Source organism: Bos indicus, chromosome 24 (assembly GCF_029378745.1).
Source record: "Bos indicus isolate NIAB-ARS_2022 breed Sahiwal x Tharparkar chromosome 24, NIAB-ARS_B.indTharparkar_mat_pri_1.0, whole genome shotgun sequence".
Lineage (NCBI taxonomy): Eukaryota > Metazoa > Chordata > Mammalia > Artiodactyla > Bovidae > Bos > Bos indicus.
In genome coordinates this window covers 4,194,873-4,217,676 of record NC_091783.1, presented here as the reverse complement: position 1 = coordinate 4,217,676, position 22,804 = coordinate 4,194,873, and the positions used below count along the sequence as shown (strand labels likewise).

The following is a 22,804-nucleotide window of genomic DNA, read 5'->3' as shown; positions in this document are numbered from 1 at the left end:
GTGAGTGAGTGTGTGTGTTTGTGCAGCACCTCACAGTGTCTCAGGAACACTGTTTCTGATTGCTGAAACTAATATTTTATAAAATCTAAGAACTCACTGCTGGTTCTTGGACACAGAGTGCTTACTTTTGAAAGAGTTATGACACTTAGAAAAGTTTTTCTTTCTTGTGAATGAACCAAGGTTTTCCAAGTTTTGTTTCTTTATGGGGAATTTCAATAAACATAATATTTATTTTCATGAAGAATCAGAGACATTTAAGAAAATAACAATTATAATGTTAAATGTTAAAGGATTCTTGGTAGTTTTAAATTTGGGGATGTTGATAATTTGTTTTTGAATGGAGTTTCTTTATGTAAAATATAAGGGTAAACACATAAAATTTGTAAGTAGTCAGTTCTATGTGATAATTATAACCATAAAGACAATAGCATTCTGAGAAATTCTACCTGAAGATACTTGAGAAACAATGAAAGTCATACTTGGTTTGGCTTAGCAATGACTTGGTAAGATAGTTTGAGAAATGTAATTTTTAAGTGTTATTTAATACCTGTTCACTTCTGAATTTTGGAGTAAGCAAATATCATAGAACCGTATATTTTTCCTTTACTTTCAAGGTAAATTTTTTGACAGATTTGAATTCATTTGAAGTTCAGGTTTTTCTATATTCCTGTAAGTTAGTGTGCTTATTTATAGATAAGACAAATGGATGAGAAAATTTTTTCCGCCAAGTCATGGTTAAACAGCATAATTGGAAGCTACTTAGAAATATATCGACAGTGGTATATAATGTATTTCATTTTATGTATTATGTAGATGAAGATTTAGTATTTCATTTAGATTCTCAAAATATTGTACAGTGAATTTTACATTATCACACTAATATTAGCATGATCTTGATTTCTGACACTGAGTGTACAATATTTTATTTTATCTTGATTTTGTTTATAATAAAAGCAACATAATTTATCTTAGTTGACTATTGTTTTAATAATGATCAGCATCTTTATATTTATTTCTGAGCATAATTATACTTGTTAACTGATCGTACATATTTATTTTTGTCTGATCTGCTTTACAGGTCATTGATTTTTAGTTTGTACCCTCATTATATGATAAATATTTTCTTTTTAAATATTATAGCACTTTTCTAATCTCAATGAATTAAAAGAAAAATCTGTCCTGTATCAACTACTTGGTTTTTCCCTTTTAGAAAGCGTCATACTCATTTGTAACAGTATTGATTGTACTATACCAATTTTATTTGTGAACACTTTTATTTCTGTAGTATGTCCTTTTTCTTTTTCCTTGTTTCCCATGAGGGTATAATCTTTCATTAGTCAGGAGGTGTGGAATGGTGGAAAGAGCTCTGTAGAAAGGTCACCAGGCATGAATCCTACTTTTGCATTTTCAGCTCCTTTGCCACATTTTCTTGAAAAAGTCAAAGTCACTTATCTTCTGTGAGCCTCAATTCCCTCTTCTCTCAGCTTGAGCCGATAATGCCTCCACCAGTTACTCATTCAGTAATGTGGAGCCATTGAGGAAACATAAAAATGCTGGGTAAAGTGTGAAACATCATTTTGCTTTAAAAAATTTGCTCATTGTAGAAATACAAAGAGTATAAATAATCTAAAACTAAATCTCATTCAGAGTGAATTTGTCTGATACTTGCTTTTCTTTGCGTATATTTGTATCTGTCTGAATACAAAAATGTACTTATATCTATATGGGATTACATTGTGTACATACTTTTATCCCTTTTAAGTCTAACATCGTCTGAGAAATATTCTGTACTTCTTATTGATCAGAATATTTAGATCATGCTGCTATTATTGCACAATACAGTGTTTTCACATTTTTGTCAGAATTTTAATTTTTTGGCCTTAGTTGAAGATTCTTTCCTGAGGGTGCATCGAGAAGGTAGGAATAGCTAGTTCAGAATGAAGACTGAAGACTAATATTTATTTGCTTAAGATTTGGTGCTTTATTCAATTCAGAAAGGAAGCATAAAATGTTTATGAGCTGAGCTGCAGTATGAACGTGTTTTTAGGAAGGTTGCGTGATGGTGGTATATGGGGTGAATTCTAATGGAGAACACCTTGAAGCTACAGCATGTCAGTAAAATGGTTTGGTCTAGGGTAACTCTGGTTGAGAGAGAGAAGCATAGTCTTGAGAGGGAGCAGTTGTGAAGAAGCACACACATGAGCATGTAATTATTAAATTGGGAAGCCGGCACAGTTGTAGAATTAGGGAAGTCTGGAGCAGCCTTTTCGTGAGGGCAGATCATGACTGAGTGTTGGACATGTTTTAAAGATTTATTGGCAATTCAGACAAGAAAGAATGCCCCTGAGAAAGGTCCTGGGTGGAGATACATATCTGAGAGTCATTCACTTAGAGGTTATGCACTGAAGCCCAGGAATTGATTTATACCTTTGAAATAAGATGGTGTGTGAGTAGAAGTATCACCCGACGAGGACCAGAGGAGGAACAGCGTCAACAGCAGTGAGAAGCAGAAAGTGTTTGAAAGTGGTTGAGAAGAAAGAGCTCCAGAAGTAAGTTATTAGAGTTTGAGACAGCAATAGAAAGTTTTGCTTCTATAGATAAAATGCAGTTCGTTTACAGAAATGTATTTATACACCATTTGAAAATACATTAGAAGGTATTTTAGAATAAGGAAAAGATATGACTGATTGTTACAATGAATGCTCATGTACCAAGTGTGGCCTTACGTTTGAGATCCTCGGTTTCCTTTTCAGGCAACTATCTAGTCTTCTCGCTCTTGAGAGGGCTTGGACTCAGTAATACCCCAAAACCATCCTCATAGTTAGCATTTAGGTCTTACTTTCTCAACACCACTCCTTACAGTAAGAAGCCAAGGCTGATCCAGTAGGGAAGGGACTTGGTGAGCCTGGAACATCTGCTAGAAAAAATAAGGAAGAGCCTGAATGCTAAGAAGAGTGGTGTCAAAAGGACATAGAAGCTAGCTTCCATTGGCTTCCATTGACCAATTTTGGGGTAGTATGACAGCTACAGAGAATAGTAGTGATAACTGATTATAAAGCATGGCATAAAAGTGAAAATCCAACATTCCATTTAAAGTACTCTTCAAAGAGAGCCAAAGAGAACAGGCAAGACAGAGACAAGAGCAAAATCCTGAAGTTCTTTACGGAAGAAGGCCAGCTAGTAAGTGTGGAAGGAACGGTAGAATGAGAGCACTGCTGTTCCGTGGGGCACTGAGAAGGGGGAGCCTCGGTAATGAGCGCTTTGGGAGCTGGTTGTTAGGAAGCAGGTTGTTCAGTGTCAGCTTCTAGAGACCCCATGCATTCCTTGGCTCTGGTCAAGTCCTTTGTCTTCCCAGGCAGCAGCTTAGCATCTCTGTGATCCTGCCCTCATGGTCGTGTCTCTTTCTTAGCTTCTTTCTTCTGTCTACTTCTTCTGTGTCTAAGGATACAGATTACGTTGAGTCCACCCAGAGAATACAGGATCATCTTCCTATTTTAAAGCCAGCTGTTTAGCAACCTTAATTCCATTTGTGTGCCATGTAACCTAAGAGGTTTCACAAGATTAGTATGTGGGCATCTTTCAGAAGCCATTGCTTTGGTGCTGTGAAGTCACTGGGAGAAATGCACGCTTATTGCAGTATTAAAAATCTCTCGTTCATCTGTCATTTATACCTATACCATTTAAAATGGAAATTAACATGTAAAACTATAGTATAAAAATAATTATTCATTTAAGTTCATTTTCAGAATGGTAATACCTCATTAATCATAAAAAATATATCAAGCAAAAGGGCAAAATTTTCTATACATTTTTTATTTAAATAAAAAATTATTATTTTTTAATTGAAGGATAATTGTTTTACAGAATTTTGCTGTTTTCTGTCAAACCTCAACATGAATCAGCCATAGGTGTACATATATCCCCTCCCTCTTGAACTTCCCTCCCATCTCCCTCCCCAACCCACCCTCTAGGTTGATACAGAGCCCCTGTTTGAGTTTCCTGAGTCATACAGCAAATTCCCGTTGGCTATCTGTTTTACATATGGTAATGTAAGTTTCCATGTTACTCTTTCATGCATCTCACCCTCTGCTCCCCTCTCCCCATGTCCATAAGTCTGTTCTCTATGTCTGTTTCTCCATTGCTGCCCTGCAAATAAATTCTTTGGTACCATCTTTCTAGATTCTGTATATATGCATTAGTATATGCTATTTATCTTTCTCTTTCTGACTTATTTCACTCTATATAATAGGTTGTAGGTTCATCCACCTCTTTAGAATTGACTCAAATGTGTTCCTTTTTATGGCTGAGGAATATTCCATTGTGTATATGTTCTACAATTTCTTTATCCATTCTTCTGTCGATGGATATCTAGGTTACTTCCATGGTCTAGCTATTGTAAATAGTGCTGCAGTGAACAGTAGGATTAGTTCAGTTCAGTTGCTCAGTCATGTCCAACTCTTTACGACCCCATGGACTGCAGCATGCCAGGCCTGCCTGTCCCTCATTAACTCCCAGAGTTTACTCAGACTCATGTCCATTGAGTCGGTGATGCCATCCAACCATCTCATCCTCTTTTGTCCCCTTTTTGTCCCACCTTCAATCTTTCCCAGCATCAGGGTCTTTTCAAATGAGTAGGTTCTTCCGCATCAGGTGGCCAAAGTATTGGAGTTTCAGCTTCAACATCAGTCCTTCCAATGAATATTCAGGACTGATTTCCTTTAGGATGGACTGGTTGGATCTCCTTGCAGTCCAAGGGGCTCTCAAGTGAGATACATGTATCTTTTTCATTTTGGTTTCCTCAGGGTACATGCGTACAAGTGGGATTGCTGGTTTTATTAATAGATTTTAAGGAATCTCCATACTGTCTTCCATACAAGTGACATTTGCTCCAAAAGTCAGATCACACTATTGATAATATATTTTTGTGCATCTTAAACTTACATGATCATGGGGGAATGATCATGATCATTCTTCAGAGAATCATCACTTAAGGTTTTGTTTATACTTTCTTTTTCAGCCATAGGGAGTTTATTATATGAATTGGCTGCTGCTTATAAATATGTATAAAGTGATGAAAATTAAGTGGATTGGCTTGTATTGATTTTGTATTCAAAGGAAACTAGATTCCTTTGGTTGACCAGTACTGCTGATTTTAAGGCAGAAGGGAAATCTTTCAAATTCCAAGTGGGGGTGATGAGAATTCTTAGTGTACCTTCATCCTCATTTTAAAATACATGTCTTCTTTCTCCTTGCTTAATTCTGATGTTTTCTTTCTGCTGTTTCCGAGACCTGGCTCTGGGATGCTCCTGTTTGTGTGTGTGTCCTATTCTCTCCAGTCATGGTTCTGAATTGTATTTGCTTTAATAGATAAGTCAGATCATCTTTCATGACTCACAAGTGAAGAGAATCTGCAATGAGAAAATCTGAGCGACTGAACGAAGAGGTTTTTATTGTATCTCCATACAGTGTGAAAAAAATGATTTTAAAATTTGAAGTTCAAATAGGAAATTTTTGTACTAAAAAGTAGAAATCTGTAGCTAGTATGAGAATGCTACTATTGCACTTTTCTTTTGACACCAAAAACCATTTCAAACAATGCTATCCCAGGCCATTATAGATACCTGGAAATCAATCATACTTTAAACAACACTACTTTTTATTATTTCAAAGTGTTCCTCTAGATTGTCAAGGCACTGCCCAGGTGGAGAGCCACAGAGTGTATATTTCTAGCATGACTCTTGCCCTTGAACTCAAGACCGGTAGAGTCTGCTTCCTGTTGGAGATCTGTCTGGATGTCCGTGGACTTTCTCGTTGAACAAGTCCCAAACTGATATTCTCCTTCCAACCAGCTCAGCTTCCCCAGACCCAAATCTCTGACGTTGTCTTTGACTCCTTGCTTGTAACTCCATGTCCAGTCCCCGTGGAGATTTGTTTGCCTCTGGCTGTGAATGTGCGTCTGGGATTTGACCAGATCTCCTCTTTCATGCCGGTCCTCGGTGCAGACCACCATCACCTTTGCCTGGGCTTTACTGCAGGAGCCAGTTGGTTCATCCCTCTCTTTCTCCCCACTGCCATCCCCAGTCTGTTCAAAGCAGAACAGCTGGAAGCCTCTGTTGAAGTGTGTGTCCTGCGTGGGCCTCCGTTCAGACACTTTCCTTCTCACCTGAGTGCCAGCCCTGGCTGCGTGGCTCAGTGCCCTCACCAGTCCCCTCTGCCCTCCGTCCCTCAGGCTCGTGCCCCTGGTCTCTCTGGCCACCATGTCCTCTGCGGCCTCTACCCCTGCTTGGGGGAACACCAGCTCCCCGATGTTCACTACGCTCCCAAGTCTCCCAAAGGTAAAGTGCTGGTCCCTGCTGAGGTGTCAGCTCTTCCCTCTCTATTTTGTTTTTTAACCCACCCCTTTCACTCTTTAAGATGCTCTGTGTCATAGGTGGTGTTTTTGTCCTGTTTCCCTCATTGGATTTTACAGTTTCCAAGGTAGGGACTTGTCTTTGTTTGATCACCTACTCACCCCGGTTGCCTAGACTGTGCCTGCCTGGAGCCGATCCGGTTTAGTACACGCATGAGTGTGTGCACGTGTGATGAGCAGGATTGATGCGGGAGCCAGGCAGGCTGAGTGCTGCTTCATTCTGATGAGAAGCCACAGATTTTAGAAGGAAAGCTCTGTGAAGACACGGCTTTAACTGTCTGATTTTGCCTCCTACATGGAGAACCTGCCAATTGCTGGTACCTAGGAAGGAGAATGAGTGGAGACAGAATGAAAAGTGTAAAGTCATGTGGGTTCATTGGGAGCAAGGTGTTTCAGTCCTATGGTTTTTCTGATTCAGGATTATTTTTGTTTTGTCTGGTGGTGGTGGTTTTGTTCAGTTGCTAAGTCGTGTTCGACTCTGCAACCCCATGGACTGCAGCACGCCAGGCCTCCCTGTCCCACACTATCTCCTGGAATTTGCCCAAGTTCATGTCCATTGAGTTGGTGATGCCATCCAACCATCTCAACCGTCTCATCCCATTCCATTTCTGGTGGTATTTAGACTATAAAATTTCCAAGACAATTATTATGTTACAGTATTAATACTCTTATGGTGGCAGTGAAGTATAGGCTCCAATCAGTGCTCTCAAATTACTGGCAATATTATTATCCATGGAGGTAGGTAAGTTCAGTTGGTCCTGTTTGACTTAAACTGTTTTACTGACGAAGACATTGAGACTTTTACACTGATAGTACTTTGGACCAAATTAAAAGGATTTGATTAATGTCAGGTTGTGAATGAATGAATATTTTGCATTTGACTACAGTTGAGCTGTGTTTTTGTATTGTAAATTCTTCCCCATAGTAATAAAATATTACTAGGATATTTACTATTACAGACATTCAGCAGATAATGTCAGAATTTTATAAGAAGCTTTCGTTCTCTATGTAGTGTAGTTAATTCCCCTGTGCAGTGTAATATTTTTGTTTATTTCTTAAACCTGAAGCATTTTAATTAATAAAATTTTTTTCTTTTTAAAACTGCACTGTGGTTTCTAAGCTCAGATCTCTTAAATTATACTTGGCCATATAAATAAGCTGTGCATTGCAGCTCTGGGTTCTTAACCTTTGCCCTTTGCTATTAGCTTTATGTTTTTTTAATTATAGGAAAATAGAGGACAGTAGGAAAGTCATGACTTAAATGGACTGTTGTTATTATGGTATTCTTTTTAAAGGAAATGAAAAATATTATTTATTTTGTTCAAATCAAGTGAAACAAATATAGAATGTCTTGTTACTGTTATTTTACTAAGCATTTAATATCACCACAGTTTGATTCTTTATATGTAATAATGATTTTCCCATTTATGGATTGATGATGTGATAGGTTATTTATAGTTGTAAAGCATGTGTTCTTCATAGTTATTAATGTATATAAAAGAATGAATATTATTTTCAGTGTATACAAATGTGTTACTTGAATAATAAACTCACAGTCATTAAAAAAATACAAATATTACTTTAGCCTCAAAACTGAGGTTCCCTATATTTTATGAAAATAACCAGAAGAGACCAGACATGAAAAGGAACATTTACATTTTTAAAAACTGTTTCAGTCTTGGCTTTTGACACCCATCTCTTCCATAAGGCCATAATACTTTATTTGGTCTTGTGTTGCCTGTCTGTGCAAACATGTCCAGATGAATTCAGTGTTTAATGTTAAGAATCTTATAACATGCCAATTTGATTTGTAGCCCTTCATATCATAGAATGCTAATTAAAATCATATTTTTGCATATGTCATGCCTTTCATGTACATATGCAAATAGATTCTGTTGCCTTTCAGCTATTAGTAATTAACTTTATGAAGGACAGCTGTAATACATAATTAACAAAAATGTTTGCAAGCCCTTTTACATTGAAAGTTACAACGGTAAATTTTTATTTTTTCGCTTATCAAGAGAGCTCTTTTAGTCTGATGCTTTGGAATGAGATCTAAGTTGTTTTAAACAATCACACGACATAATTAAATTGTGTTGTACTATATTCAGTAGAAGAATGGTGCTGTATTCAGTGGCTGCTGATTCCTGTCCATTTCATATTTATGTCAACAAAATTGAATTTAAGTGATCTGATTTGTGTGTAAAATAAGATAGCATGTCGGGTAATACTTTTTGTTTGTTTTAGTTATTGATATCTTCTGGGCACTTAAGTACATTTTTTTTGCATGTGTTGCAGACATGGTAAACATCTATATCATTTTAAAGAACCTCTCTTCAAATCATTACCATCTTCTTAAGGAAGCTTCTTGAAGGCTATTCATTTTCTCTTTTATAGTCCCTTAAATATTTAATAAAGTGACATTTTCTCAAACTCATTTCATGATTGAAGTGTGGGATCGACTCGGGGGCAGGGCGTGTGATACTGAGGTTGTTGGTTTATCTTTCTTACTAACTGACAAGTGAAGACAGTGACTGAAGAGCTAAAATCGTTGGTTTGGTCCTTGTTCATATACACAAGTGAGAAAATGACCCAGTGAATTGCAATGCAGTTATTTCCTTGGGTTTTCTGGTATTGCAGTATATCCGTCTGTATGCAACTTTCTGCTTAGAATGCAGTGACATTGTAACGTGCATTTTTGTGTTACAACTATATGTATTTATAAATATATATATCCATGTCAATTTTTTAAAATTTTGCATATATTTCTCGTTGAGACTTATGTTTTAGTTCTATAATAACTTTTTGTCTTTTTTTTTTCAGGGTTGCATTTGTTATGAAGAAACACTTAAATACACATCTATTAGGCAAACATGGAGTTGGCACACCAAAAGAAAGGTAATTTTCATCCATTTAAAATACTTTGATTACGATAAGTATATTTTCATTTTAGATTTTTGTTTGCTGAGGTGACTCCTACGGTTTTATCCAGTCAGTTCGTCATGTTTTACACGAGTGGTACTCTCATGTTGAATATCATATATTATGCCATTCTCCCATAAGAACTTCATGTAGCATTTTAATTTTAGAAAATTTGATCTAAACATATTGGGAAAGATTTGAAGGATTTGATTTTTTTTATCAATTTGTGGAATGACCTTGAAACAGAAGAGCTAAATTAAAGGGAGTCAACCTCTGCGAATGCATTAGAATGAACTAAAATAAATATGTAAAACCAAACTATTTGCCTTTGAACTTTGTGTATTTTTGAGGTTTTAAAATGACATTTCTGAATTCTCACTGTAGAATTAAACATTGCTGATTTGAAAAAGAAATACATCTTGTGTCATCCCCCAAATAATACTACGGTTGCCATGTCATGAAAAATAACACTACAATTACGATGTCATCAACTGCCAGGTTTCCTTTCTTCTTGCTGCTGTATCATAATTAGCTGCATCACACAGACTTAATTATATTAGGTGAGCTGAGATATAGCAGTGTCAGCTCCCAGGTGAGCCTGGCTACTTCTGAAACTTTAAATCTAAAAGGTGCAGCTCCTTCAACACTAGTGTGAGCATCCTCGCCTGTAAAGACCTGGTAGGTTTCCGACTTGCCCCAGATGCTCAAAGACAGCATGTGAAATTCTGCAGACACTCCTTTAAACTTTTGTTTTCAATACGGTTGTAAAATGCCAGTCATGATGCAGTTTGTTCTGTCACACTGTAGCCTATGGCTTCTTCCGCCATATTTGTAAATATTTAATAATTAAGAAAAATTGAAATACTCATCAATATTTTCTATATTCACAAGAAATTTAACTGGACTTTTCTATTGGTGGCATATTGTTTTCTTAAGCATTTTTGTTTGGACATGTCTACTATGTCAGAATATTGGAATGTTATGTATGCCTGCTTTCTGCCTTTAGGTTTCTCATACTTTTCTTTGTCACATTATATTTAATTTGAGACAATATTTATGTGTTAGGGAGATCCTGGACGCATTATTCTTGAAATTTGAAAGTTTTTTATTATTTAAATTGTAATTTTGGACTTGTCAAAGTTATGTTTTATCAGCACTTAAGAAACAAAACATCTGTAGTTACTGTGCTCTTGTTGCTTTTACTTGCATTATCTCGTTAATCATATTACCATATTGTGGTGGTTTATTTGCTCAGGCATGTCCAACTCTTTGTGACCCCATGGACTGTATCCTGCCAGGCTCCTCTGTCCGTGGGATTTTCCAGGCAAGAATACTGGAGTGGGTTGCCATTTCCTTCTCCAGGGGAACTTCCTGACCCAGGGCTCGAACTGGGGTCCCCTGAATTGCAGGCAGATTGTTTACTGACTGAGCCACTTCAGAAGCCTATATTACTATATTAGTGGTGCATTATTTTTCTAATATTACAGAATTAAAGACAGATTGAGAAATATACAATATCTTATAAATAGTTAAGTGTTAGAGTTGTTATTTTTCTGATTCCAATTCTAGTGCTCTTCCTCATGGTGATTATTATATTTCACATTGAAAATCTTTGCATACAGGTACTTAGGGTGTTTTATTCACAAAACAAATTTGAATGAAAACATTCAATCTAGATTGCATGATAAAAATAAAATATTTCCCTGTTGTATAACTAGTATATATTTTGAACTCAAGGATATCATTTTGGTTTTTATTTAGGAATTTAAAAAATTTGAATATATTTGTTCATATTGTTCAAATATATTCCTCATATTAATGAAGAATATAATATCCTTCATATTAATGAAGGATCCATCACCTTGTACATATATTCATCCTGCAGGCACCTTAAGGATAGTAGATGTCTTCTGAATGTGATCCTAGGTGTTTGAAAATTCCAGCTGTGCTCTTTGGTTTTTCCATTCGCTTTTTCCTCTGCATTCCAGGATAGCTCTCTGTTACTTCCCTTCATTTCAGTCCCTGATACAAAAAGAAAGGCTAAATAGAGGCAAGAGAAGGATTGTATGTCTTTCTCCCCTTTGAGGTATGATTAGCTTTTTCTCTAACATTTACATGATTTTTTGTCCTAAAATCAGGAGATGAATCTCAAATGGGAAGGCATTCCTCATCTTCTATATCATTCCCTCCTAAGTAGTGTGACTGCAGAGTTCCTCTGAGCTTAACATTAGATTGAATTGTTTTTACTGCTAAAATTCCTGTGTTTGAGCAGGCCTCTTATTTATAGTATCTGCTTATCAATAGGGCAGTCCCTCTTCTTGCATAGAGAGGCTGAGTTGGAATGCCAGGGCCTCAGCCACAGCATTGGAGAAGGCAATGGCCACCTACTCCAGTACTCTTGCCTGGAAAATCCCATGGACGGAGGAGCCTGGTAGGCTGCAGTCCACGGGGTCACAAAGAGTTGGACAGGACTGAGCGACTTCACTTTCACTTTTCCCTTTCATGCATTGGAGAAGGAAATGGCAACCCACTCCAGTGTTCTTGCCTGGAGAATCCCAGGGATGGCTGAGCCTGGTGGGCTGCTGTCTATGGGGTCACACAGAGTCGGACACGACTGATGCGACTTAGCAGCAGTAGCAGCAGCCACAGCATAATTTACCAATATTTGTCCATAGCTGGAGAAGAGTAAGATGTAAGGAGCAGAATCTAGCCTGATGAATACCAAATGCTCCTTCCTTCCAGTGCACCTTCCTTACCTCCTTGGAGACGGAATTGATGCCTTTTAATAGTCTTAGGAAACAAAGAAACTCTTTATCAGCATGTTCAACCATCTCTTTGGGCAGAAGTGTTCTCTCAATTAAGTTAAACATTTTTTCTTACCTATTTAAAACATTAATGCCTTGCTATAGTTTTGCAAGCTTGCTATATTTTAATTTCTCTAGGACAATGTAATCAGTTTATTCTTTTTATGTTTTGAATTTGATTCTCCCCTCTTATGTGTTGCATATTATGGCAAATAGTAATAGAAGTTAGCTAAATAGGCTGTGACAATTAAATTAATAATGCATTTTGTTTGCAAGTATTTAGGCCTTGTGCTTTGACTGATATATGCAAAAATGATAATTTATTACAAATAAATTCATATTCTTGCACTATAGTTTGATGAACTAATAAATTTTGTCAGCGTGACTGTCATTAGCCACAGAAAAATAAATAATTTCAAATACATATTTTTTGACTCCAGGAAACACCTGAGGTGATTGCTTGTATAAGAGCAACTTTTGTATTCCTAAATTTGCATGAACTTATTTTAAGGTAGTATATTACTGTATTTTAGAAGTCTTGTACACTTAAATATAAACAGCTAAATACAGCCACATTCAGTTCACATTCCAAAATAATAAGCTGATTAATTTGCGAGTTCATTCTAAAGTATTCCCTATTTTAAATAAGTAATTCTCTTTATAATACAGTAAGCCAGAGTAGCTTTATGACTCTTTGAATTCGCTAACAGTAATCTAGAAAACGAGCTTATCCACAATTATCGCAATTGAAACAGCCATAATAAGTATGTCTTATGTGAAAGCCAGGTGCATATTACAATAGAAAGAGATAGCATTTGTAGTTCAGCACTTGGAAATCAGCTGGGCTTTGAATGACTGTGGAGATAGGAGGAGAGGAAACAACGCACTCAGAATTTCTGAGCTGTTGAGTGGCTTTTGTGGTGTCTGGGACCATGTCAGAAAACGTCTGCACTGGCAAGTGTCTCAGGAAGGCTCATGTGCTCCCGAAACCAGCTCTTCCAGTAAAGGATTTTAAACTGGACATGGACCTCAGAGACTCTAGGAGCTATATAATGTTCTTGTTTTTTCAAGTTACTAATGACTATCTAGATTGAAACCTCAATATTTTTTCAATGAAGCAATTTTTGGAGGAGTCTATGCATATTCTAAGTCCCAGATTGTGCCTAATTTTCAGCCCAGCTGTGGGGTACGTTGAGGCCCCCAGGGCGGGCCCAGGGCTCACCAGTGTTTTTGTTCAGATGAATGGGTTTCCTTCCTTTAGATGGCTGAGCCATAAAATTTTTCCAGACTTCTCTCCATCAGACGTTTGGAACTTGTGGTTAGGCATCTTTCTTTTAACAGTATCTTTGAGTTTATTGATACAATCTTTTCCCCCTTTTAAATGGACCAGATATTATCTAGTCTGAGTGTGGGATAGGCATACGGCAGCCCTGAAATTGGCTCTAATTTGCTATGAGCCATTGCTACAGGGTCCTTTGGAGTCTGTCTTGTCTCCTTTATGGAGAACTTTTGTATTTATATGTTAAAATTGTATGGAAGCATCATCATTGTTTTGTGTCTTTCAGTTTAGAGGGGCTCACCCTTTTTCTTGAAGCATGAAAATATCATCCAAAACTCAGACATTCCTGGAAAAAGTGTATGTACGTGTACATGCACAGTTTTTATTGAAACTTTGCCAGTGATAGATATTATGGGTTGACTAGGTTACTTTTAAATGAGAGAACACCACCTTTTCTAAAAACTCTGAATTGGATGTATTTAGTTAGACTCAAATTTTTCCTATTAGAAGAGATTCTGTTCATAATGTGAGATGAATTCCTGTTGTTGTCCCGTTATTATCCATTTTAAATAAATAACTTGCCTTTTGGTGAAATTGGTATTGCTGTGTCTTCTTTTCTTAAAGGATCAGCTGTTTTCCTTGCTGTTTATTCCATGTGAATTTCTGTACGGTACATTCTGTTTCTATCTTACCACTGAAACAGGCAGTTGGTTCCCAGGGAAGCGCGCTGAGATGTTCCGTCCTGTGTTGAGTGTGCGTCTTCTCGTCTCTGAGCCCTGTTCTTTGCAGCACGTGTCGGTCACGTGCCTGTCGCACAGGCCTGCTCTCCAGTCACTGTTGTTGATTGGTCTCCCCTCTCAGTTCTTCTTTTAATCAGTGGTTAGTGATTTTTTTTTTTTAATGAGGCCCAATTTTGGAAAAATTAAGTGTCTATGGGCTCCTCTCTGCTTTAAAAAATATTTATACAAGAAATAATTCTGTTGAGCCAAAATGGAGGAAAAACATTTCAGTTCCTTCTATCTTGGATTGCTTGTTTTAACGAGTGGGAGGTTGTTCTATTTGAGTGACTTACTATTGCTTCTGCGTGAGCCGAGGACACCCTTTCTTCTGCCTTCTCCCATTTCTCCTCCTTGTCATCTGTAGATGGCGTCTAGTGTATAAATAATATCCTGTGATCATTTAATACCATTTTATTTAAGGAAGTTGGATGGAATAGACAGATAACCCTGCTAAATAATTACGCCCATGTGGGAAGATAGATAGAAGTCACATCATTTACTCAGGGTTGTTATTTTTAGAAAACTTTCTTCTGTGTTTTACTGACTTAATCTGACCATTTATAAAGGTTCATAAGGAGGTGAGTATATATTTTCCACCAAAGTTATCTTGTTAGTACTTGGGTAGTATTTCTAAATTAAATGGGCAATTTAGATATTCTGTGGTTGCCTTATGACAAATGTTTTCTTACTGAAATGGGTATATTCTAGTTCCTACTTCATAAATTTTAGAGGTGAACATTAGCAAAAGTAAGGTGAGAATATTGGAGTTTCAGCTTGTCATCTGTGTGTGGAAGTTTCCAGCTTACTTTCTAGGGAGAGGTGTTTGGGCCAAGTCACAGATGGTTCTCCTGGCTCACCTGTGAGGGGACAGAAAACCCCCTTCCTGGCTCGTAACTCCCTTGGGCCCCTCAGTTTCAATGAAGCGGTGTGAGCCCTACTCCTGCTTCAGCTGCTCAACCCAGGGCTGTGTGGAGTATCTCGATGCTGTGTGTTTGTCTGATAGATTAGTTTGCTGTTCTGAGTAAATGTTCCTTCCACTCATTTCTCGTGGCTGGACTGTGAGTGGTGTCCTTCCATCAGGACAGCCGCTCACCTTCCTCCCCCTGTGTGTGCTTTCCACCTCCAGTAACATTTTGACTGATCTTGTAGTTAGTTTTTACGATAAGGACAAATCTCAGAATGCTTTGAGAAGTCATGTCTTTTTTGTAAAGATCTTGCTCAACGTGCTGCTCCTGGACATAGATCGTATCTTCCTAGTGAGATGGTTGGGGGCAGTTTCTTTCCAGTCTCTCTTTCAGGAAAAGGTGTGCCTTTTTGACCTTAAGTACTAGCAAATCATGTGTATAATTGAGTTTTCCTCCTTATGTTTACTTCTGGAAAGCTCAGTGCCAAAATTGTAACTCATCTCCAGAAAGTAGGGTGGACTTCATGGAATGCATTTTATTTACTACTGTTATTTCTAGTTTCATCTTTTTTTCCCTTATGGGAAATTCCCATTTTATGTGAGTGGTATATTTTAACAACTTCATATAAATCAAAGCTCACATAATTCAAGGGAAGTTTTGCAACAGGGATATTTGTGAAGTAGGGTCAATATTTGTCTGGGAGGACGTGGTCTCCAGCCCTGTGCTCTGGGGGCATTGTGTCCAGTGGGGCATAGCCCTGTGATGAGACTTTTTAAAAACTATCCTTGCGAATATAGTGCACTTTAAATGGTGCTTTTTACTCTTCAAGATTGTCTTTTATTGTGAGGAATGCTTGCTCCTAGAGTGTGCTGAGCAGACATGGCATTTCCTCCCCTGCCAAAGAAGGGAGGGTTGCTTCACTTTTATACCAGGGTCCTTGCTCTCTACTCTGTCAGAAGTAACTGCTGCTCATAGTGTGTCACAGCTGAAATACCATGTCTGCTACTCCGGGGGAAACCCTGCTGTTAGTAGGGGAGAAGGCCGAGGTGTTAGAGCATATGTGTGCTGCAGAGATATAGGACTGTTTTCTACTCTTTCTAAGATTCATTCTTTAATTTTAAGCTAACATTTGATTTCTCTCTGTGTGTTTTATTCTTGAGCATTGAAATAGACACGAGTATTATATGAGTCTTATTCTTCAGAAGATATTGTAGGTTATGCAGTTATCCATAGTATGTAGAAAGAAAGGCTACACAATGATACAAAAGAAAGGTTTAGAAGAGGGAACAATTAATCCTGTCTCAGAGGTGTTCTGGGGGTTGCTCATGAAGACATCTAGTTTACTTATTAATTGATTCTCCCAGTCGACACTGACTACATCTGCTGCTGTTGTGTTCCAAAGTTGAGCTGGCCTGTCGTGTTTGCAGATCATGCACCCTCTGGTCTCATGCCCCTCCGATTTGGGGTTGACGGACGGAGGCGAAGGATGCAGGAACGACACACCTGTAAAGGGAAGGGGGAGTTTATCAAGTTGGAGGCGCTGGTGAAAACACAGCAGAAGTGCTGTTCCTGAGGGTGTCTGGTCTGGCTGTTGCTTTCAGACAGGCCTTTCTGAAGGGGCGCCTTTTAAGGGAGGCCCCTAGTGAGGTGTGTGCGAGCTTGGCTGCTCCTGCTCTAGTGCGTCCCGGGGCTGGGGGAAGGGAGTGGGCAGAAAATGAGCAGGTAAGATGCCCGCTTAGTGCTGTTTAGGAGGGGAGCACAGGTGGGAGTATTCCTTCAGGGTGACGTTGGAAGGGGCAGTGAGAGATGGAACGGCCAGTGGGAGAGAACCAAGAACGCCGCGCCGGCGTCGCATCTCACTCCACACAAGGGAAGCCAGCAAGCCTTTGGCGTGAGTTCAGACCACAGGGAGGATTCTCGGGTCACGTCGCAGAGATGCTTCCTGGACTCTTGCCTGCTTCCCCTGCTCCAGCCACTCCCCTCAGTGCCAGGCGCCTCTCCCCATCCATACTTCGGAGCTTGCCTGCAAATAAGCCCTGTGGTCACTGGTTTTACGCAGACCTTGTTTCCCAGTGCTTTGCAAATATTGCATTTCTTACAAAGTAGAGGACTGTGGCGACCCTGTGGCGAGCAAGTCTGTCAGCTCCATTTTTCCAGTAACATTTGCTCACTTCTGATTTCTTTGTCAACATCTGGTAATTCTCACAAGATTTTAAACTTTTATTATTACTTTATTTTATGTTGACCTTGGATTAGTGATCTTTGATGTTGTTACCATGACCTGAAGGCTTAGATTGATGGTTAGTTTTTAGCAATCAGTTTTTAGCAGTCAGATATTTTCTAGACATAATGATATTACATACTTAACACAGTATAATGTAGTGTAAGCATAACTTTTATATGCACTGGGAAACTGAAAAATTCTTGTGACTCCCTTTCTTGCTTTATTGGGGTGGTCAAGAACGAAACCCGTGGTATTTCCGAGGGGGCCTGCATTTTGTTAGACACGGTCTGTTTCCACCTCTGCAACCTACTTCCCCCTTCCTCTATGCTTTTGTTCTTCCTGCCCTCATCACACTGCTGCCATGTTTCTTTTATCCTGATTGTCAATCAAAGTCACTATTTTATTTCAAGCTTCAGTATGAGGCGCCTGCCTTCTGTGAGTTTCTTCCTTGTTTATTCCATCTCTAAACTGTCTTTATTTTTTCATCCTATTCCTATGGAACTTTGATGAATAAAGAATATATACATACACAGTGACTCAATGCTAAAGAGCCACCTTTGTATGTGTGTGGGTTCAATCCCTGGATCAGGAAGGATCCCCTGGAGAGGAAATGGCAACCTACTCCAGTATTCTTGCCTGGGAAATCCCATGGACAGAGGGGTCTGGTGGGCTACAGTCCATGGGGTAACAGAAGATTTGGACAAGACTTAGTGATTAAACAACAGCATATATATATATATATATATAATCATATATATATATAACAATATATATATAAACTCCATCTCCCAAAGCAGAAACCCAAAAAACTATAATGATACTGTGTATAATTATGTAATCTAGTACTAGTTCATTGAGTTACTACACCAGAAATGTATGATTTAGTAATGATAATCTTTATTAAATGAGGAATGCCTCCTTTTTCATTCCTATATACAAATAAGATCAAATTGAATTCTGTGGAGAAGGTCAACTATACCTTTTCTAGTATGAATGTTCTAATTGTTTTTTCGTGTGTTAGTACATTGTTGTTTAATATGACAGGTTAATTTTTAAGGATTTTTGTGGGGCTACCATTTAGTTTAGTAGTTCAGTCAGATCTTGGGTATAAGAATACCTGCTCTTTTAACTCTCTTTGAAGTCAGTGAGTAAGTGATCCCCACTATGATCAATCAAGTATGCTAAATGTTCAGAAGGTAGGTGTTTTCCCTTGGCAGGCATCTAGAATATTTTTGGCCATTCTCTTCTTTTATTTCACTTAAATTGCTTTTAGAACACTGGGGCTTATACATCTGGACTCTGACTAAAATATGCCCTAAGCTCTTATCTTTAATTCCCAGTCAGCACCAGAATTAAAGAGAACAAAGGCCTATATGTTCACTGCAGCCTTCAATTATGCTTAATTACCAACTTTCATACAGTTTCATTATGACTTCTTGTGAGACTTTCTTTATATTCATGATGTCTTGGTAGTTGCTTATAAAAGTCCAGGTTTAAAATTTTTCTGAGGAATTTTCAGGAAACTTACAAGCTTTCTAAAGTAATTTTGGTAAAGTTGGATCAAAGCAATTTGATGATCCATTTTAACAGATGAAAAACAAGAAGTTTACATTTCATTATGCCACAGAGCGCTGATGGGAGAAATCGAGGGTTTTTTCTCCAAGATATCTCCCCTCAGCCCTGGGCTGCTCGAGGATCCCACTGTGAGCTTCAGACCAAGGAGTGCCCCACCAGCCCTGTGCTGCCCTCTCCCTCGTGCTTGGAGGAAACAGGCGGGCAGCCACGCTCCTCATGAGGCAGGTCGGCCTCCTGGTGATGCCAGCGGTCTGCAGAACGACTGCCTTCTGTTTCAGCAGGCCTTTCATTCCCTTCAGAACCATCATGATGCCCACTGATACGTTCTAAGATATAAGGTTGAAGCATGTGAAATCAACACGTAGGTTAAAAACCATCAAATACTGGCAGTTTTCTATGAGGCAAACCTAATTCTATTTAGAACTGTTTCTGAAATGTGATGGTAATATCAAAATCTGCTTTTCAGGGAAGTAATAATTTCCATTGAGTTTTAATGTAATCCTGTTCTTGCTTTTTTTAGGGACAGTGAGTGATTCCCTTATGTAGTGTGTGGGTATAGAAATTGGGTCAGGATACTAGGAAACCCATCTGATCATACTTTGTTCACTGTTTCCACTCTGTGTCCACTGAAAGCCATGTTGGCATGCCTTCTAGGCCTGGGACAGCTGTATTTTCAAAGCCCAGGTTTTGTCGCATTGTGAAATTCCTGCTCTGGATCTGCATTCTATGTAATCTCTTCTTACTCCGAAGAAGACTGATGTACAATTTAGCACATTCTGCTTTGTTTCTCTTTATTCTTTTAAAAACACCGGGTTTATACCCTGGGTCCACACAGGTCATTTCTTGAGGGTTATGGTTTCCAACTGTCCTCCTTGTCTCAGGCTGTCAGAAGGTGATTGATCTTCAGTGAATATTGATAATTTAAGATATTAAAATTCTCATTGAAATTTTCCTTTTTTAAGTTGGACTTTTTCCTAACGGGTGTAACGTACGATTTATAGTCACATTTTAATAAAAGTATTGCAAAATAGTGTATGTAACTATCTGTGGTCCTGCCTGTTAATTGCGTCAACCTCAAATGCATTCTTCCTGAGTCACTGTGGATTTATTGTCTTCTCATTTGGGAGGCCCAGGACACATGTTCTCATTCCTCAGGGTTATGGTGACATGGACATAGATTTATACTTATACGAGTACCAAAAAAAAGTCATACTATATATAAACACAGCATTTTTTTTAACATAATAAGTACTTATTGTTAGATAAAAACATTAAAGAAATTTTTAGTTGCTGAGGTTTAAACCTATATCTCTGTCTCTTTTTTCATGCTAATCTGGTGCAGAAAGGGATTATGGGAAATAGTAGATTCAGTGGAATATATATGAAGTTTTTTTTAAAATTATACACAGATTTTCTTTGAAGCTAATTAAAACAATAATTTCCGCTTTCATTCTCATAGTGCACTATAATATTGAGAATGTTTTTTCTCATTTCACATTTGCAATTAAATAATAATGGATATGCCATATGTTTTTGGCAACTAGGAAGTGGCAGTCTTATGGCTGGATATCTGGTATTTAAAATTTTATGCTTTCCTTTTTCTAAAAAAATATTGTTGATATGGTAATCAGATTTTGAAGATTAGGAAAATTTCTAACAAGAATTAACCCAGTGCTTATTATTTATTAGTACTCATAGTAGTAGCAATATATGAACATGTTCAAAGTTTCAGGGAATTTTTGGTTTCTCTCTTTCTGTTAAACTTTACATGGAACACTACTGTGTAAAATCAGTAAAAACCAGATGCTCTGTCTGAAGCTGCCAAGGGGTCCAAAGACTCCATCAGTGGCGGGGCACCTTCTCTGTGCCTCACAGAAGCCTTAGGCTCCTCATCAAACTAAAGAGAGCCTCTTTAGCTGGAAGTTGGGCCCGCCTTCAGGCCGCAGTGTGCTCGGCTTGTCATGGTTGTCTCGCGCCTCTGGAGAAGTCATAAAGACCAAACCAGGTTAATCAAACAGATCAACGTCTGGATCTGATGGAAATAAAAGAAAGAATGATAAAAATGTCAAGAGCGTAGTCACTCTGAGCTAGAGATACACGGTAGGACTGAATTAAAAGCTGGAATGTAATGTTCTAGTTCTGATGTTCAGTGGAAAATTCACAGATGTTCATTCTCTTATTGAGTGAGTAAATTTTAAAAATGGAGCCACAAATGGACCAATGATGAGCAGAATTTATTTGGCCCAGTTTTGTGCCCTGAGGTCTGTGTAGTGAGACCCTGGTTTGCCACATTTAAACGACCCACATCATGCTTGATGGGCAACAGAGAGAGTTGGCTTTAGAACCCTCTCTTTGGTTCTCTAGCCAGTACCTGAAGCATCCATTCAGTGAAGGAGGAAAACTTGATAAGAGTCTTGAAGAGATGGCTCTCTGATTGGTAATGTTATGAATGGAAAACATCAACAAAATTGTCAATTCTTAGAACATCACTAGTCTTTAAAAATTCATCTGATGGGGAGGGAGGAGGGAGGAGGGAGGAGGGTTCAGGATGGGGAACACAGGTATACCTGTGGTAGATTCATTTCGATATTTGGCAAAACTAATACAATATTGTAAAGTTTAAAAATAAAATAAAGTTAAAAATTCATCTGAAATTACAGTGGGGAATCATTAATTCATGTGGCTATCAACTCACTTTTTATTATGAGAAAAGTTTGACTTGGAGATTTTAGTGGTACTTTTCCTTGCGTAAGTTCAGGCTAGCAGTGGAGGGGCGCTCTGCTGACCCCTGCCTGGGACCAGTGCTTGCTTCTGAATGAAGCCATTCTTAGAGAAGGTTGGGAACCAACAGCTGTTCCTCTGATGGAGCCGCCATCACAAGAGGCACGTCTCTGGAAGGACCACTCCTACATGCTAGGAGTCGTGGTCAGCCCCCGGCAGTGTCTGAGAAAAAAGTTGGGCTGAGCTCTGTCCTAGGAAATGGAGGCCTTTCATCCCAAGATGAAACCTGCTACTTTCAGTCAGAAATAGCTGCTTCTTAGATGCCCCTTTGTTTAAATGGCTGAGCTCTGCTTTTCCGTTCTTTTTCTCGTGTCCGCCACTGGTTTCGCCTGGCTTTCAGCTCCGTTATCCAGTGACTGAGGTCCTGGCAGAACATGCTGGGACCTTGCGAGTGTGCCTTCTGTCCCTGTCTGCAGAGGCCTTCACGCTTTCCCTCCTCATCTCGTCCTGCCCGTGGATACAGGGTGCGTGACACCGGAGTGATGCTCTGAAATACAGCCTAGTGTTTGTTGGAAGAACTCATAGCTTTGTTCATGATTTTAAGCTATATTTATAGAATCACTGAGATTCTAAAGGGGTTACTTAATTTTTTTGAACACGTTACCACCTTTTATGAAGGAAGGCATATTCTACGAGGCTTTCTAAAGGTCTCAGTTCATATACCTTAGAAATGTCAGTGGCTTACTGTATTTAATTGGCCCTAACATCAGGTAGCTTATTGTAGAGTAATGCAGAATTTTGGATTTTAAAGAGAACTTTACATTTCATAGGTATAAAACCAGTTTCAGAGAGACTTGATCTAGACCATCTAGATATTCAAAATTTTGACAATTAAAAAGTGGTCTGTGTCTCTGAATTCTGTAATTTCTTTGCATCCTTCTTTGGGAACAAAGAGCTGTGATTCTATTGTTCTTTCATAAAGCTGTGCTCTTTCACGACTGGTCTTTCATACTTTTGCATGTAATGCTTAGTATCTTCTCAGCATCTTTACTCATAAAAATTGGTGCTTAAATATGTACAGCTTAATGTAGCTATGAAAAATAAATTCTCCCCCCTTTTCAGGTGCTTATTGATAAAATGTAACACACATATATATAAAATTAGAAAAGTCTGAGTGTATTTGTTT

General features: G+C 38.3%; 1 protein-coding gene across 3 annotated transcripts in view; it reads left to right on the top strand.

Moving 5' to 3' along the window:
• Positions 1-22,804, top strand: part of ZNF407 (zinc finger protein 407) — a 387,088-nt gene that overhangs the window by 138,540 nt on the left and 225,744 nt on the right. For all 3 annotated transcript variants that reach the window (XM_070778647.1, XM_070778648.1, XM_070778649.1), the window contains exon 4: positions 9,233-9,307. In XM_070778647.1, coding sequence (XP_070634748.1) covers positions 9,233-9,307 — 75 coding nt within the window. The remainder of the gene's footprint in view (positions 1-9,232; positions 9,308-22,804) is intronic.